The sequence below is a fragment of the Aulonocara stuartgranti genome (assembly GCF_965226115.1).
Source record: "Aulonocara stuartgranti genome assembly, chromosome: 6".
NCBI lineage: Eukaryota > Metazoa > Chordata > Actinopteri > Cichliformes > Cichlidae > Aulonocara > Aulonocara stuartgranti.
In genome coordinates, this window is record NC_138944.1 from 14,234,324 (window position 1) to 14,249,223 (window position 14,900).

Consider the following 14,900-nt stretch of genomic DNA (forward strand, 5'->3'; position numbering starts at 1 on the left):
CCCACTCCCACAGAGCACTCAGAGATTTTAAATGCTTTTGCTGATCAATCTCACAAACGTTGATGGAGCCTAGTACACCTGACAGTTAATGTGCCAACACCCCTAACCGAATTACACGGGTGGATGAGTTATTTAAAAACACACCACCTCACTCAGAGTTGTTATGAAGGGGGAAACTACCCAGAGATCAAACAATTAACCTCAGCACGTATCAATAAAGTCAGAGTTTGGAAACTATTTTCGTGGTCATAGTTTTCCAAGAATAGCTACATAGGCAGAGACCACCCCCACTAACTTCTGATGCACATCCAGTCATGTAACAGGCCTGAAACACGACAAACCATTCATTTTAGAAAAGATCATCAAGGGTTACTCCTGGTAGGCTTTCAAGAGGTTAATGCTCTAATGCCGTCCATCTTAACATGGGGATTGAAGTCTAGAGGTTGCCCCTGGATGACTTGAACTGCTGACTTTCAAATTAATATATGACCTAGTCTACGTCCTGAGCCACAGTCTCCTCTTCACTTTAACCAAAAAAATAAATAAATAAATCTTACCTCAGGTTTAAAACAGCAACTTTCATCCTTCACAGTATGTTTATGATCATTCAGTTGACTGTATTAGGCATCTATGTATCATTCAAGTCACACTCACACATTTAATAGGTGCTGACAGTCGTTGTGTGTGTGCTCATAGAAACGATACAGTGTCAGTAGACGGTGTTTTTAATGGAGGAAACCTTTGTGCATCAGTCCAAAGCTTTCAAGTTCAGCTGAGGTTAAAAACAAAAAAAAACAATCACAATTGAGCTGAGGAAATTAAAGGATCATTAAAGACTGATTATCGCTACCCCCGGTGATGAGAAAGCAAACCAGGTTAATTAAAATCCAAACATTAAAGTTAAAAAATAAATAATCCACTGGCATGGTTAAAATATTAAGGAAGATGTTGCACATAAAAGGAAAAATGTTAAGAGTCGTCAGTCTGTGACGTTCATACTTAACTTTGCATCTGTGGTCCTTATTTGGCAAGAGGAAGAACATTGCTAGGTTTTTTGCTACATTAACAACACAAAGACTGCACAGTGAAGGAGTTAAAACATTCTTAGTTATCAAGTACCAAAAACCCACCCAGAAAGAGTCCAAGGTGTCTTTTTAAGATCAGCAGCTGAGGTGAGAGCGGAAGAGCTAGCCAAACTAGCCAATAGCTACATTTAGTCAGAGTGTGTTCAGTTCATCAGTAATCAATAATCAGCACATGAACAAGTTCTTACAAAGAGAAAATCCTTTTCCTGTGCAAAGCTCTGAAGGAGGACGCCTTAGTAGATCGTACTGTTCATCGAGTTCTCGTACTGTTGGCTGTGAATGGCAGAAAGTCCTTTGATTCAAACCAGTCAGACCAGAGTCTTCCTTGGTCAGTGCAGATAGCTAGTGTTGTACTGGAAGGAGGCCATCCGAACCCGATTACGCAGCCTCTGGATCTCCAGCTCCTGGAAGTAGTCGTCCTCGTTGTTCTGGATTATGATTCTTTGCAATTCGCCGATTTCACGCTCCATCCTGGAACGCAGCTCTCGCTTCATCTTCAGCAGTGCCTGCGGGGAAAAAAAGAAAGAAAATAAACTGTAAATCTTTAAATTATTTAAATGATTGATCATTTGTGTTTTCTGGCATATAAACTGTGTATGTTGTTTGTCCTGCGGTTTCCATGACTACAGTGCAACAGCAAAGAACTGTGGTTTATGAGGATCTCTAAGAGTGGACTGAGAAAATTCAGTGTAATATATTTAGTTTTGATATGCTGCATACCATGCACAGGAAAATCTGTGGATTCACATGAAATCACATAAAAACTCTACACAGTTTATACAATTCCCTCTTGGATGTCCTACAGCTGGGACCCAGTTCTGGCTTCATCCTGAAAAACGTCTACCAAAAATAATTTCAAATCGCTGCATTTCCTTTTATACAAATGCTTTTTATGGTTGTGAGAAACTGGGTGTGCAAAAAAAAAAAAAAAAATGTACAGTTGATGCTGCTGCCTGGTTTTGACAACTATTTGTTTGGATTTCTGGACAATTGCTGCGGTACTGCATTCTCTACCTGCAGAGCATGCAGGTGAGTTTAAAGGGTGCCCTCTGCTGGACCGTATAGCAAATTACATTGATTTCTTTAATGCGTTTTGACGGGATCAGGTGCAATTTGAACATTTAATTTTCCTACTTTCTAACAAATATTTAAATTAACAATAAGCAGCAGTAACAAGTATATAAATTACCTTTTCTTGAGCTTTTTTCCGAACCTGGATGTCCTGCCGCTCTTGTGCAAGTTTTTCAGCTAGCAGTGAAAACTGAAAGAGAGACAGCACGTCACCGACTTCACCTGGAACGGGTGTGTCATCGCCTTTATTTTGAAATGGCAGAAAGCTGCATCTTACCTGATCTTTATAATAGTTCTCCATGGACTTGATCTGATCCTCGTGTCGTCTCTGCTGTTCCAGTCGCTGCTCTCTGGCATAAGCTCTCTGCTCTCTCAACCGATTCTTCTGTATCTCCAAACCCTCGTCGAATAGCTGCCGAAACATCTGCAAACACACACAGACACACTTTAGTCATCACTCAAATTAGCCCAAACTTTACTGAAGTCTACTTGATAAATAATAAATAATCTACAGCAGTCCAGTAACTATAAATATCTGTTGTAAACCTTTTTTCATTTTCATATTTATCTATTTACAGGGAGCTGCTGAAAATGGGAAAATAAGCTGGTGGCTCAAATTTCCTGTACTGCTCCTTTCAAACACCCACACCAGTATTTGATGTTAAGAATTTTTCAGGGCACGTTTCAAACTTTATTGCTTAGAGTCAGAAACAGTCTGGACTCAGGGGACATGGATGAGGGTACAATGGTAGGTACGATATTAAGTCCACTGTAGAAAGTAGAAGCCGTCAAATAAATCCAGCATTTACTGTTTCAGCTTGTTAACTGAGATCAGTGGATACATTTCTACCTTTACAGCAATAAAATGTCTTTATGCTGTCACACGGTGAGTTTGTTAATATCACATCAGGCACCAGCATGCACATTTTTAAAACAAAGAGGAACATCATGATTATGAGTAAATAATTACTTGTCTTTAGTCCTAAACTGTCCCTTCAGTACCCACCCTCTCCTCCTTGGTGCGAGCCCTCATGAGGCGGGCTCGGTGCTGAACATGATAGTCGTTGTGGTACTTCTTGGCTCGAGCTATCTGCTGTCTCTGGTCCCTCAGCCTGTTCTGCGTCGACTTCTGCTGCTGGATTCGCTCTTTGAAGTCTCTCTAAATGATCGAAAGGTCAGTTAGAGAAATGCTGTCCAGCACAGGCAGGTAGAGCATGTGTCCTGCACTTTTTTTTTGCACAGCAACAGGACGCCATTGCAGAGCCAGCTTGACTTTGGTGTCTTTTATGTTGAAAGGTTTGAGAAATGATTTTTACTCAGTGTTGCCAGGTTTTTGGCACCTGCACCAGACGATGTTTGGTCGAAATGTGTAGGATCAGGTTTAGTTTTGAAAAAGGGACAGCAGTGGACTGCAGTGTAACTGTCTGATATGTTAAAGCTCACCAGGCGCCTGCTGTGGTCCTGTCCTTTATGAACGAGCTCAGCCAGCAGATCGTGTTTCCTCTGAGCTTCCTCCAACTGGAAGTTTAATTACATATTTATTAATGAGGCCATTCATCAGATGATCTAGTACAGGTCAAAAATGCACCAGACATGTAATGACCACTGTCCTACCTCTCTGGAGAGTTTGCTGCGATGCTGACTGTGATTGGACGACATTACGTGGAGTCTGTCCACCTGCTGCATTTGCTGCTCCCACATTCGACCCAGGGCGTGAGGTGAGATGTGAAGGTGAGGCAACTCATTCCGGAGCACCGGGAGAAGCTCATTCTCCATTATTCTCACTGTAGAGACACATGAAGCACAGAGAAGAACATTTATTTATTGTTTGTGACAAACTAACAACTAACGTACTTCAGTGCAATCCTCCATTCAACATATCCGTCTCTTTTATTAGACTCCACGGATGGCATTTACTACAATAAGAATAAAAGTTATACCCATTCCAAAGCAGATTAACCAGAAACGTGTCTAATTGGATTAAGTCTTTTTCTGTTTACAACTCAAACATCAGCTCAACAGGGAAGCCAACATCAAACCTGGTGTGTGTGCCTTTTTATGTGGGGCTTTACAAGAATGTCATTACTTGTCCTATATCCAGACACTTTTCATCTTTTCTTCAGATTCTAAAGTTAGACACAGTGAGTAGCTCTTCAGAGGGACATCATCAGGTTTACATGTCAACATCATCTGCCTACACGCCCAAGGGGTGGAAACTTCAGCCATCACAAAGTCACAAGATACTCAACATTTATGTCTGGAAAAACTACCACAAATTACAGGAAATGCAGCTGATGATTCTCTCTTTTTGAATCTCAGATAGAAACCTGTGGCTCAAAAAGAGATACTAGTTGAACCATCCCCAAGAAACCCAGTAAGGAAACTAGATTAAACAAAAACTCAAAACCACAGTTTTAAAGGTTAAACTAAGAATACAAGACTGCAGAACAACTCTCACACAAAATTAAACTAACTCTCTGTTTAGAAGTGGTGCAAGTTATGTAAATGTTATTTATCAGCAAATTGAAATCTGGTATGAGTGTGCACTCATTATCCGAGGATCACAGGATATAGGATATTTCCTAAAGCATTGTTTTCCTTGACCTCATTACTTTTTCTAGCAAAGTCGGGGGGAGTGTTAAAGAAAGACAGACAATAACAGAGGTTCACTTCCACACAACAAAAGCAAATACAGAAAGAATAGTTGCAATGTTTGAGTGTAACAATAATACATTATGACCCGGTCTGTCTTAAAGTATGTGTTTTTGGTTGGTACTGTTGCCATGGCGACAAGGAAGTAAGGGACCAACCGTCAGGTCAGTTCAGATGCACACGGGCGTTGGTGAATAATCTACTTCCATCTAATTTGGATTCTCTGTGCATCACTATGAATGATTTACACAGCCAAACCTGTGTAATAGTCATGCATAACATGTGATATTTGCAGTGTGGAAGATACAGAGGCGTTGTAATATCTGTGTCAATTTATTGGTAAATGTCCACAAATGTTTCAGGCTAGTCTCTTCATCTTCATTCTTAGCATCAAGAAGCAACCCACTGACAAACGGAAACAACAAACACACAAACGAGAACACTCACCAAAAGAGAATCATTGCTTCAGCATGCCCAAATCTTCTGAATTTAGACCCATCACCAAAACACTTTTTCCTTCGCCATTTTTAAAAAATATCTGTTTCTTCTCAATCTAAAATGGATTTGCCAAACGTTCCATATCTTCAACCATTTAAAGGCTATGAAGTTATAAAGACATTATAAAGACATTAGCATCCTGACATTAGTTTAAAGACCTTCAAGTAAATCTGCCAGAGAATTAAGTAAGCAGTGATCACATTCAGCAACTCTTTCTAAGCTTTGCTTTACATCATTCAACTACACTCAAGTACTCTGAACTCCATCCTCCACTCCACCGTCTCCTGTATTTCACCATCTGTAGATGATCAGTCCTTTTGTTTCTCAGCTCTTTTTTCTGATGCATTTCAGAAAAGCTCCACATTACACAGTAGATGAGGAGTCCATTCAGCTGATGAAGACTTGCCTAATGTCCAACAGAAAGTGCTGCAGCAGCAAACACACTTGGTGTCCTTACCTCTGAATCTACCAGAAGTGCTATTTCTGTGATTATCAGAGGGCCAGCCAGCCCGGAATACAAACATTCATAAAACCCAAACACTGGTTAATGCTAAAGCTGAGTGATCACAGCCAAACAGAACAGTTTCCAAACCCTCAGCCTCACCCACAACTTACTTGATGGAGCTTTCCTGGGAGCCTCCAGTCGTCTCTGCCCTGGAGTGGTTTGTGCAGTACGCTGTGATTTATGCTGAGCTTTCACTTTAGCTGGTGAGGGTCTGGGGTCTGGCGAAACATCCTTTAGTATGGCCTCTCTGTATTCTCGCTCCTGCACACACACAGTCCTAGTTTAGTAAACTAGAACAAACGACTCTACGCTCACAACTAAACAGAAGGATTCACAGAGATTAATATAACTGCTTCTTTAACATTTTGACATATTGCTTTAAAAGAGCGGTCTCCAACCTTTTTTGCGCCATGGACCGGTTTATGCCCGACAATATTTTCACGGACCGGCCTTTAAGGTGTCGCGGATAAATACAACAAAATAAAACTAGTACCGGTACCGAAAAAAAAGAAGATTTATTCATAACACACGTGAAAAGACCCAGGAAAACCGAGTTAACGATAAAAACGATAACAAAATAACGCTGAAAACCGATAAAAACCCTGAAAACCATACATTTCACACACGAGCCTCAACTCTCGCGGCCCGGTACCAAACGACTCACGGACCGGTACCAGTCCGAGGCCCGGGGGTTGGGGACCGCTGCTTTAAAAGGGAAATCTTGTTGTTTATGTTTATAAAAGTCTTAAGTAAAATACGCCTAAAATTAAGGGGAGTTTTTATTTTTCTAGTAATTTTTTTTCATTTACTTATTTGGAAATTTTCTTTGAATGCATCCCAAAACATTTACTGTACCATAGTTCACTGATTTTTGTTTAAATAGATTCAACTTTGTATTCTCTGTGAACCAATATGCTTTCCCTCCGCAGACATTAGAGATTTTTTTTTCTACTTATGTTATCTCAAAGGTCTACCTATTTTTTAGAATATACCATCTTTTTTTTCTTCTTTTTTTTTTGGACCCAGGGTAGGTTTTACTTTTTTAATAATTAAATAATCTTTAACAGAAAACCGTAGATTTATAACTTACAGCTTCCTGAGCTTTGATGCGAGCCTTATCTAACTCTTTACGTTCTTTTTCTTCATATCTTTTTAGCTCTTCCTCGTACGCTTCGTTCTCCAGATACTGAAAAAGAGAAATAATCATTTTATTTTCAAAGCATATGAAAGTAATCAAGCAACTTCACCATATTGCTCACATTTGCGTATGGCATCTTTAAATTTGCACAGTATATTTGCCAAATATGACATTTTTTTTCAGTTGCAAAAACGTTCATGACTAAATTTGATCATTATTGTCCTTTAACTACTCTTAAAAGTCAGTTTAGCATCTAATTGATTATCTTGTAATATTTAGTGCACTAGTACTGTACCTTGTCATGTTTTCTGTGAGATGGTCTGTGGTGTAGCTCTCCTCGCCTTGATCGATCAGACGCTGTGAGTTTGGACTGTCTCCCATCATCCAAGCTAAGAGCCTCTGCCATCACATCCTCCAGCTGTCCCTGCAGGGAACGACGGACTCGTGGAGGGGAAGGGGATAAGGAGCGTGCTCGGTGGGTAGACTCAAAATCAGGTGCTCCTGAAACAGTTAAATGTGTATTTCACCAATTTCATTAATTTGCATGAGATCCAGAATGGTTAAGATTAGGGATGGGTATCGTTTAGGTTTTATCCGATACTGGTGCCAAATCGGTACTTTTGAAACGGTGCCGGTGCTCAAACGGTGCTCAAACCGGTGCTTAAAGAATGGAGAACACAAACTTTGTCCAAAAACCTCTCATGTTCAGCTGTTTTTTTTTGTAAAAAGATAACAATGTTAGCCTTTTCTGCAGCTATGGGGCATATATGGCATCACTCTTGGCTGGAAGCAGTGCTTAAACAATGGAAAAAACACAAACTTTGTCCAAAAACCTCTCATGTTTAACTGTTTTCCACTTCTTCTTTGGTCATTTTAGCCTTTTTGGCCAGGGTGAAGGGAGTATCTGCCATCAAACAAGAAGACAGCCGCATGTAACTACGACAGTGTTTGCTAGTTCACCTTATGCATTAATGTAATAACGTCGTTAGCCTACTCAACGTAAATCACACAAGAACAACATTAAGCTACTCACGCAGAGTAGAACGGCTGCTGCTGCCATCAAATACGGCACATTTCTGGGCTTTTAAAAAAACGCTATGCATCGCCAGGTGTTTCATGAGATTCGAGGTGTTACCTCCTTTGACAGTATCACAGTATCAGCTTAAAGCACTTGTTGCTGCTGAGTTTGCATATTTTGCTGTGAAGTACAGCCAGACTTTTAACCGCTTCGCCTTGGACATTTTTAATCTGTAGCTCTGCGCTAACAGAATGTACGTACCTGGCCCCGCCTACTATCCTCGGAAACGTAAAACGATTGGCTAAAAGTGTATCACAGCTCAGGAAAAAAAAGCACCGAAATAAAGCACCGAAATGTGCGCTGCTTTTCGGTCTGGTTACTACCGTTTATGTCAGAACCGGTGCCATCATGGCACCGGACACCGGTACCCATCCCTAGTTAAGATAGTATTTTCTAAGAACAATATAAAGACCTACAACAAGATTTTTAAAATCAACTGGAAATCCTTTTTTCACCAACCAGGCAATGTGATGTGGTAAAAGTTAATAATAAAAGTTGTGGCATTTGTTAGTAATTTACTGTCAAAATTGAAAAGAACAACAACAAAGTTTGTGCTCAAAAATGTGTGCACACCTGTGTCCTGTCTTGAAGTCCTGCGACGCTCCATGATGCTGTCGCTGTGGTGCGACTGCTTGTCCTCCTCTCTGACCTCGGTGGACTCTCCAGTTTCCCCCAGAACTCGTTTAAGCATCTACATTAATTACACAAGACTTAAAATATCGTAACCAGTACTCACTCGAGAACAGTGACACAACTGAGTTGTGAACTCGCTGATCACTTCAGTCAACTAAATGCAAACATACCTGATCGAGTTCTTCTAGTCGATGGGAGAGGTTTTCAGATATCTCATGCAACTCTTGTTCTGCCTGCTTGTTCCTTTTTCGATTATAAGACAGAGGCTCTTCAAAATCCTCTTGTGCTGTCCTGCTACTGCTTGGCCAGGGCAATAATATATAGCATAAAGAAGATAGTTAGGAAATCAAAAGCATAACATTCACCACACTGCCTCCACATAACAATCTGAATCTGTGATAGATTCTGTTTTTTCCCCATAGCTTTCTTCTATTCGGTTTACCTCTCAGGGTGAGTTACAAAGTCTTCCTTGAGAGCAGTTCTTTCTCTACAGTGTATCCTTCTGTCCTTTAATCTTCGTGTGCAACTCAAATTCTCCTCATCTTCCTCTTCAGTGTCTGGTGGAGAAGGGGTGGCAGGTGTCGTCCCATCTTGCAGGGTGAGGAAAAGCACATCTGGTTGTGTTCGGAATAAAACCCTCCTGGGACCTCCGTTAGTCGGCTAAGAATAGAAAGAAGAAAAGCGTCAATTTGACTTAAACTGTGTATCTGAGTATTACTGTACATGCTAATTAACCACCACATCTAGCACACAAGTTTACAATTTGCCATTAGATGGTATATTAAAACTGTAAAATTGGTACAAGTGAAGTCTTACTGCTTGCACTCTCACCTCCAGTGTCTCTCCCTCCACTTCTGTCTCAACTCTCTGCTGGCTGGTTGAAGATTTCTCACTTACAGCTGAAAATTAAACAAAACTATGTGATGCTTCACTTAATCTCCAATCATGTTTTCATCACTTTCATCACAATTCACTTGAAATTGTGTCCTTATCGACTGTGGTGTGCTTTGACTCACCAGGGGACTGGCAGTGGGTAGGAGACTGTAGTCCATTAGTTTCAGCCACTAGTTTTGAAGTCTGTGAAAAGAGGAGTGAAAAAATAAGGAGAAAGCATAAAGAGTTTTAGGCAAAACTGAGCAGAAGTCATTCACATTCATTACAAAGACTTAGATTTAGCACTAAACATAATCTGCAGCACTCAAAACTCAACTCTACAAAATAATCAGAAACCTAAGAAGGCTTTTTAGAATCTAATACAAGGGCTGATAATCAAAGTACAAAAAAAACTACTCAGAAGAAAGATAAGGGAAAATTAACTTGGTGCTTGTTTCTGTGTACTTTGTGCTGTAGAAGGTCAGACTCACGTCAGACCTGTTAGCATAGATAGTTTTACAGATCACAACAGCATAAACATGGCACTTCCTGATTCCAGAGACTTCCTCATTAAGTGATGAACAGATGTAAACCGACTTGAAACATGCTGGAAAAATGCTAATCTTTTAGCAGATATTATCTTATAACCAAGTTCTGCTTGCAGACAACAGATACTCAAAACACAAATATATATAAAGGTTCAGCAAGTGAATGTTGAAGACATTCAGAAAATGTGAACGTCAAAATGAAGTGCATTACTGGAGTAACTTATGTTGTCAGAGAAGCCAAGTCAGCATAAGCTCATCCTTCCTTTATTTGAATTGGAGTCACCAAAGTGGGAAGTGTGTGTATGATAGGAAAAGTATAGAATATTAACACAACACACCAGTTGTAAAACTTTGCATGTCGTTTTAAACTGCAGTTCACAGCAGACAGAACACATAAAACACTTCAACCTTATCATACTGTATTTAAAGGATACCTCTGTAGTGATGAGGCTGACTTCCTCCTCTGTGTGCTGTTCTTTGACACCAGCAGCTGTGGGGAGTTGATCGGGTAAGTGAGGGCCTACAATGGGAGTGTGGGGAGTGTTGGACTGGTTTGGTGGCTGCAGTGCAATGGCTGAGTATATTGGTTCAGTCTGTGGAGCTTCATCATTGTCCACAGGACCAGAGGTGGTTGCTGCATCTGAGGTTGGGGGAGGGACAGCCAGTCCTTGGATTAAAAGGTAGCTCACCTGGACTTTTAATAAAGCATCAAACTGTCTATGTCTTCTTATACATTTCCAAAATATCAAACACAAAATTTTTTGAAGAAACTGTGGAAAATTATAATTTTTTGTTATATGTACAAAGAAATAAAGTATTATCCCCAAAACAATCACTGTCATTGAGGCAAAGCAAGCCTTACCTTCTTTTTTATCTATGAATGTGCGCGCAGACACGCCCAGCCCGATGAGCTCGCTGGCTGACCCCACCTCCTCACCATTCCAGGAGTGGATGGACTGTTTACTGGACTGGACGGCAGACCTGAATAATGAGAGCATTCAGACTGTATCAGATTAATTACCGACAAGTTTTTCAACTTTAACAAGCCACCTCTGTAATCTTCACAGCACGTGCGTATCTCTCTTTCTCAGATGATTAGAGTGGGCAACCCATAAGGACAAATTTCTACTAAATTCAACTGCAGCACAAGAAGTCTAGAAAAAAATTAAACTTAGACATTAAAATGCCAGTTAATTATATTTTTAAGATACAAGGCTTAGAAAAGATTACCAGTAATTATAACGGGTGTGTAGAATGACTCAGACACGTGCTGTATTAGTACTTTTGTTCATTTCTTATTATTCTTAAAAAAACATGAATATTAAGAGTTCTGAAGAGAATTAATAAAGCAGTGGTCCAAGCAGCACCATAAAAAAACTCAAACATGTTTTGATGTCTTTCATCTATTATGACAGCCATTAACATTTTATTATTTACACTGCTGTTAAAAGGCTGCTGTGTCAACAGGGTGTATAGCAGGATGTGCTCTAAAGCTGAATGATGGCGGTCTGAGTCATCAATATCAGACCTGTCTGTCAGTGGTGTTTTGGTTCATGGGAAGAAAACAAACAGTAATATTCTTCTACATTGTACTGAGACTTGTGTAAAGTCTATAAAACATGTCTGTGCTTACTCTGCACTCGATGACAAGGACGCCACCTCCAGCTTTGTCTCCTTCTGCTCTGTAGCATCACATCCAGGCGGATCATTGATGTCACCGTGTGCATCCTCACTGAGACTGCCATTCTGCTCCTCTGAAAAACATGAATTTTGCAAATGACAGAGGTAGAAACAGAAAAGGCACTAATTTAAAAGAGAGCAAAAGTAGTGATAACAACATGTTTCATGGAAATTTAAAGAGAAACAAACTCATACAGTCAGAAACCCCCCCTCACCAAATGTCAAAGTGCTAACCTCAAAGAGTCACAGTTATAAATGTCTGACAAACACTAAAAAAAAGACAGATTGTAATTTTACTACTTAACTACTCTACTCAAACAAAGAGAGGCAGGAGTGCAGCTTTTATGCCTCCTAACAAAAAGCATTTTATAATGTATAAAAACACTACAAAAGTCCTTTAGAAACACTAAGCTGTGCCACTATAGACATTTGAAATCATATAGTTTTAATTGCCTTTCAAAGTAAAAGCAAATGAGGAAAAGATGAGGGAAAAGCAACAATTTCATTTTCCTACCACTGTTCGGCGACCCGTCATTTATCTCCTCGTTCAGATATTCCAAGAGGCCATCAAAGATTTCCAAGAGGTTCTTAACCGACTCTTTATCCCCTCTGACAACATTTTCTCCTGAAAACAAACTCATACTCATTAAAGTCTTGTTTCTGCAACATCTGCCATGCAGTACAAATTGAATGACTTTCATGATGATCTCAACTTCATTTAAGTTAATGTTGCACAGATGTGAAACAGTGATTCATATTTGCGCTTCTCTGACATGCACATTCAAAATTTTAAACCTATATTATTAACTCCTTGTTTTTACAAATTATTTTTTTTCTCTTACCTGTAATATGTGAGAGGCTGATTTGAAGGTAATCCAAGGACAGAGAATCAATCACACATTGGACATTGTGGACATCTTCCTCTTGACTACATGGCACTGCAATATAATCTAAACATATAAAAAACAAACAAGCATCTGATTAACCAAATGCTCAATGAATTAATTAATGCATACATGCTGAACTTCCCCCTTCAACTTAACAATAAAGAAAACAGGGTCTTAGAAAGCAATCTTACAAAACTAATCTCCCAACTAAAGTCATAGTTGGACTGTGCAATAATTTTATTTTAATTTGAATTACAACTTTTGCTTCCACATATAATGAAAGTTAAACAATTATTGTTCTGGATTATATGTTTTGCAATAATTCACTCATTTCCCTTTTAGCACATCTTGTCTTTTACTTTTGTCCTTCCATGAAAGTTCAGTTAACTCCCTGTAGCAAGTGCAGTCCAGTTTTTTTATTTGTTTGAATTGGTTTGTTTTTAAATTTTTATTTATCCAGGTTTTTCTCAAATACTGTGAGTACTTTTGTTAAACGATTGTAATGTCAGTATTGTTTAAAAGATTGTAAATTTGATTAATGCCATAGTACTGTTAACTCTGGAACTGGAATTTCTCTTAAGACTGTAGCCCCCTTACTTGATTACATGATTACCTGCAACAGTAATGCCCCCCATGCTCCGCCATCTATAGACATTAGACATGTCAAAATCTCAAGATACTGAGTTACAAAGGTATGAACAGAGACATTTTTACACTTTTGCTTAAAAAAAATGTAAAAGCGGACATCTGCCAGATCTGTAACTTCTTCTTACCTGGAACTTTCTCCCCCAGGATGTTCTCATACAGGGCAATGAAAACATCTGCATTACAGTCCGTAAGTTTCTTCAGCCTCAGGTTTACGTGACATTTGCTGAGAAGATCATTTGCCACATCAACCCAATCTGTAGACAAAAAAAAAGAGAAGTCACGTTCATTCATATAACAGCAACTCGAGAACTTATTTCTCTGACGTAATCATGGAGTATAAAAGAAATTACAAAAGCAGAGCCCTTGTCATCACTTCGAGTGGAAAACTCGCTTTAATTAAAAAAAATACATCGAGGTTATCGAGCATGAAGAGTTTAATTAACTTTTGTATAACTCATTTCAATGACATTAAGTGGTTCTTCTATCACAACGCCTTTTAAGTTTGCCTCAATCACGACCGCCCCCGGCAAACTTAAGTCTGAGAGCGGGGCGGGGGTAGTCTTTACCTACTATCTACGCTAGCCGCCGGCTAAAACTGTTGATTTGATGGGAACAAATTAAGTTTTAAATAAATAACATCAGTAGTCGTGTTTTGTCCTGAAATCAAAAAACTATCTAAATTTGTCTGCCATCTGTTTCGTTATATTTTATGTTTTTTACGCAACTTCACCGGCTAAGACAACTCAAAAGTAGCTAGCTAAGACTGCTAATGTTTGCTAACACGAACGTGAACATTTTAAGAAAACAACATAAGCAGAGCCCACGTTTTCATCTCTGGTTCTCTCTATAATATATGGATAAATCGCTTATATCAGCCAGGCTTACTGACAAGTGAGGAGTCGCAACTTTAACCGTGTGCTAACGTTAGCTCTAAGTCAGCGTTACGTGTCATTAGCTTTCCCCGGAGTTGGAGGGTCTTCTGCCTTACCTCTCTCTCCCTCCTGGGTTCCCATGAAACAGCTGTCTGCAGCAGGCAGATGGGGCTGACAAAAATCTACTAGCTGTAAAAGAGAGTCCTGTAAACGCCTGGACCGAGCGCTAAAATCCGTTTTGTTGTGGTTTTCGGTAACTGGGAGAAGGAACCATCGTTTGAAAGTGAAAAGTCTTCTGATTGGACATTAGCTCGTTCTTTGTTTCCGGAAGTGCCTTTCGATTGGTACGTACCGCCCCCTACTGGTACCAATACTCCAACCTCCATAGACAATGACAACAACAGTACCACGAGGGGTAGGATTACAAGTAAGTACATCAGAAGGACTGAGGTGTCCTTCTGATATCGTTCTCGTCCTTCTGTAGTGGATATCTTGGACAAAAGATGCTGAACATATAGCAAGCAGAAAGGAGGAAAAGTGGAAGACCACTAAAAAAGTAAATAGTAATAGTAATAGTAAGCACTAACGCAAGTATCATTCACCCAATCACAAAGTAGTCACAATCGCACTCCTGCATTCATGTGGATATTACTTTGACACGTACCACCCACCAAAACATTGTTGCAGAAGAAACACACTCCCCACAGCATTGGCTGTTCCTTACGTCAGAGG

The 14,900-nt window shown here is 39.7% G+C and overlaps 1 protein-coding gene across 2 annotated transcripts; it reads right to left on the reverse strand.

Moving 5' to 3' along the window:
- Positions 1-707: 707 nt before the first annotated feature.
- On the reverse strand, positions 708-14,554 carry LOC309708317 (centrosomal protein of 95 kDa-like). 2 transcript variants are annotated; one of them, XM_082536253.1, is made up of 21 exons: positions 14,285-14,554; positions 13,422-13,550; positions 12,604-12,711; positions 12,276-12,386; positions 11,715-11,835; positions 10,944-11,062; positions 10,516-10,721; positions 9,677-9,737; positions 9,477-9,559; positions 9,103-9,320; positions 8,831-8,957; positions 8,601-8,718; positions 7,245-7,450; positions 6,902-6,997; positions 5,922-6,072; positions 3,771-3,940; positions 3,600-3,674; positions 3,163-3,315; positions 2,434-2,580; positions 2,275-2,346; positions 708-1,591 (listed from the first exon to the last, which is right to left on the reverse strand). In XM_082536253.1, exons 1-21 carry the CDS (start codon positions 14,307-14,309, stop codon positions 1,415-1,417), a joined length of 2,673 nt encoding a protein of 890 aa, XP_082392379.1. In that variant the 5' UTR covers positions 14,310-14,554; the 3' UTR covers positions 708-1,414. The 2 variants fall into 2 exon arrangements, with proteins under 2 accessions (XP_082392379.1, XP_082392380.1); XM_082536254.1 differs by having other exon boundaries at positions 9,492-9,559; positions 14,285-14,553.
- Positions 14,555-14,900: the final 346 nt, after the last annotated feature.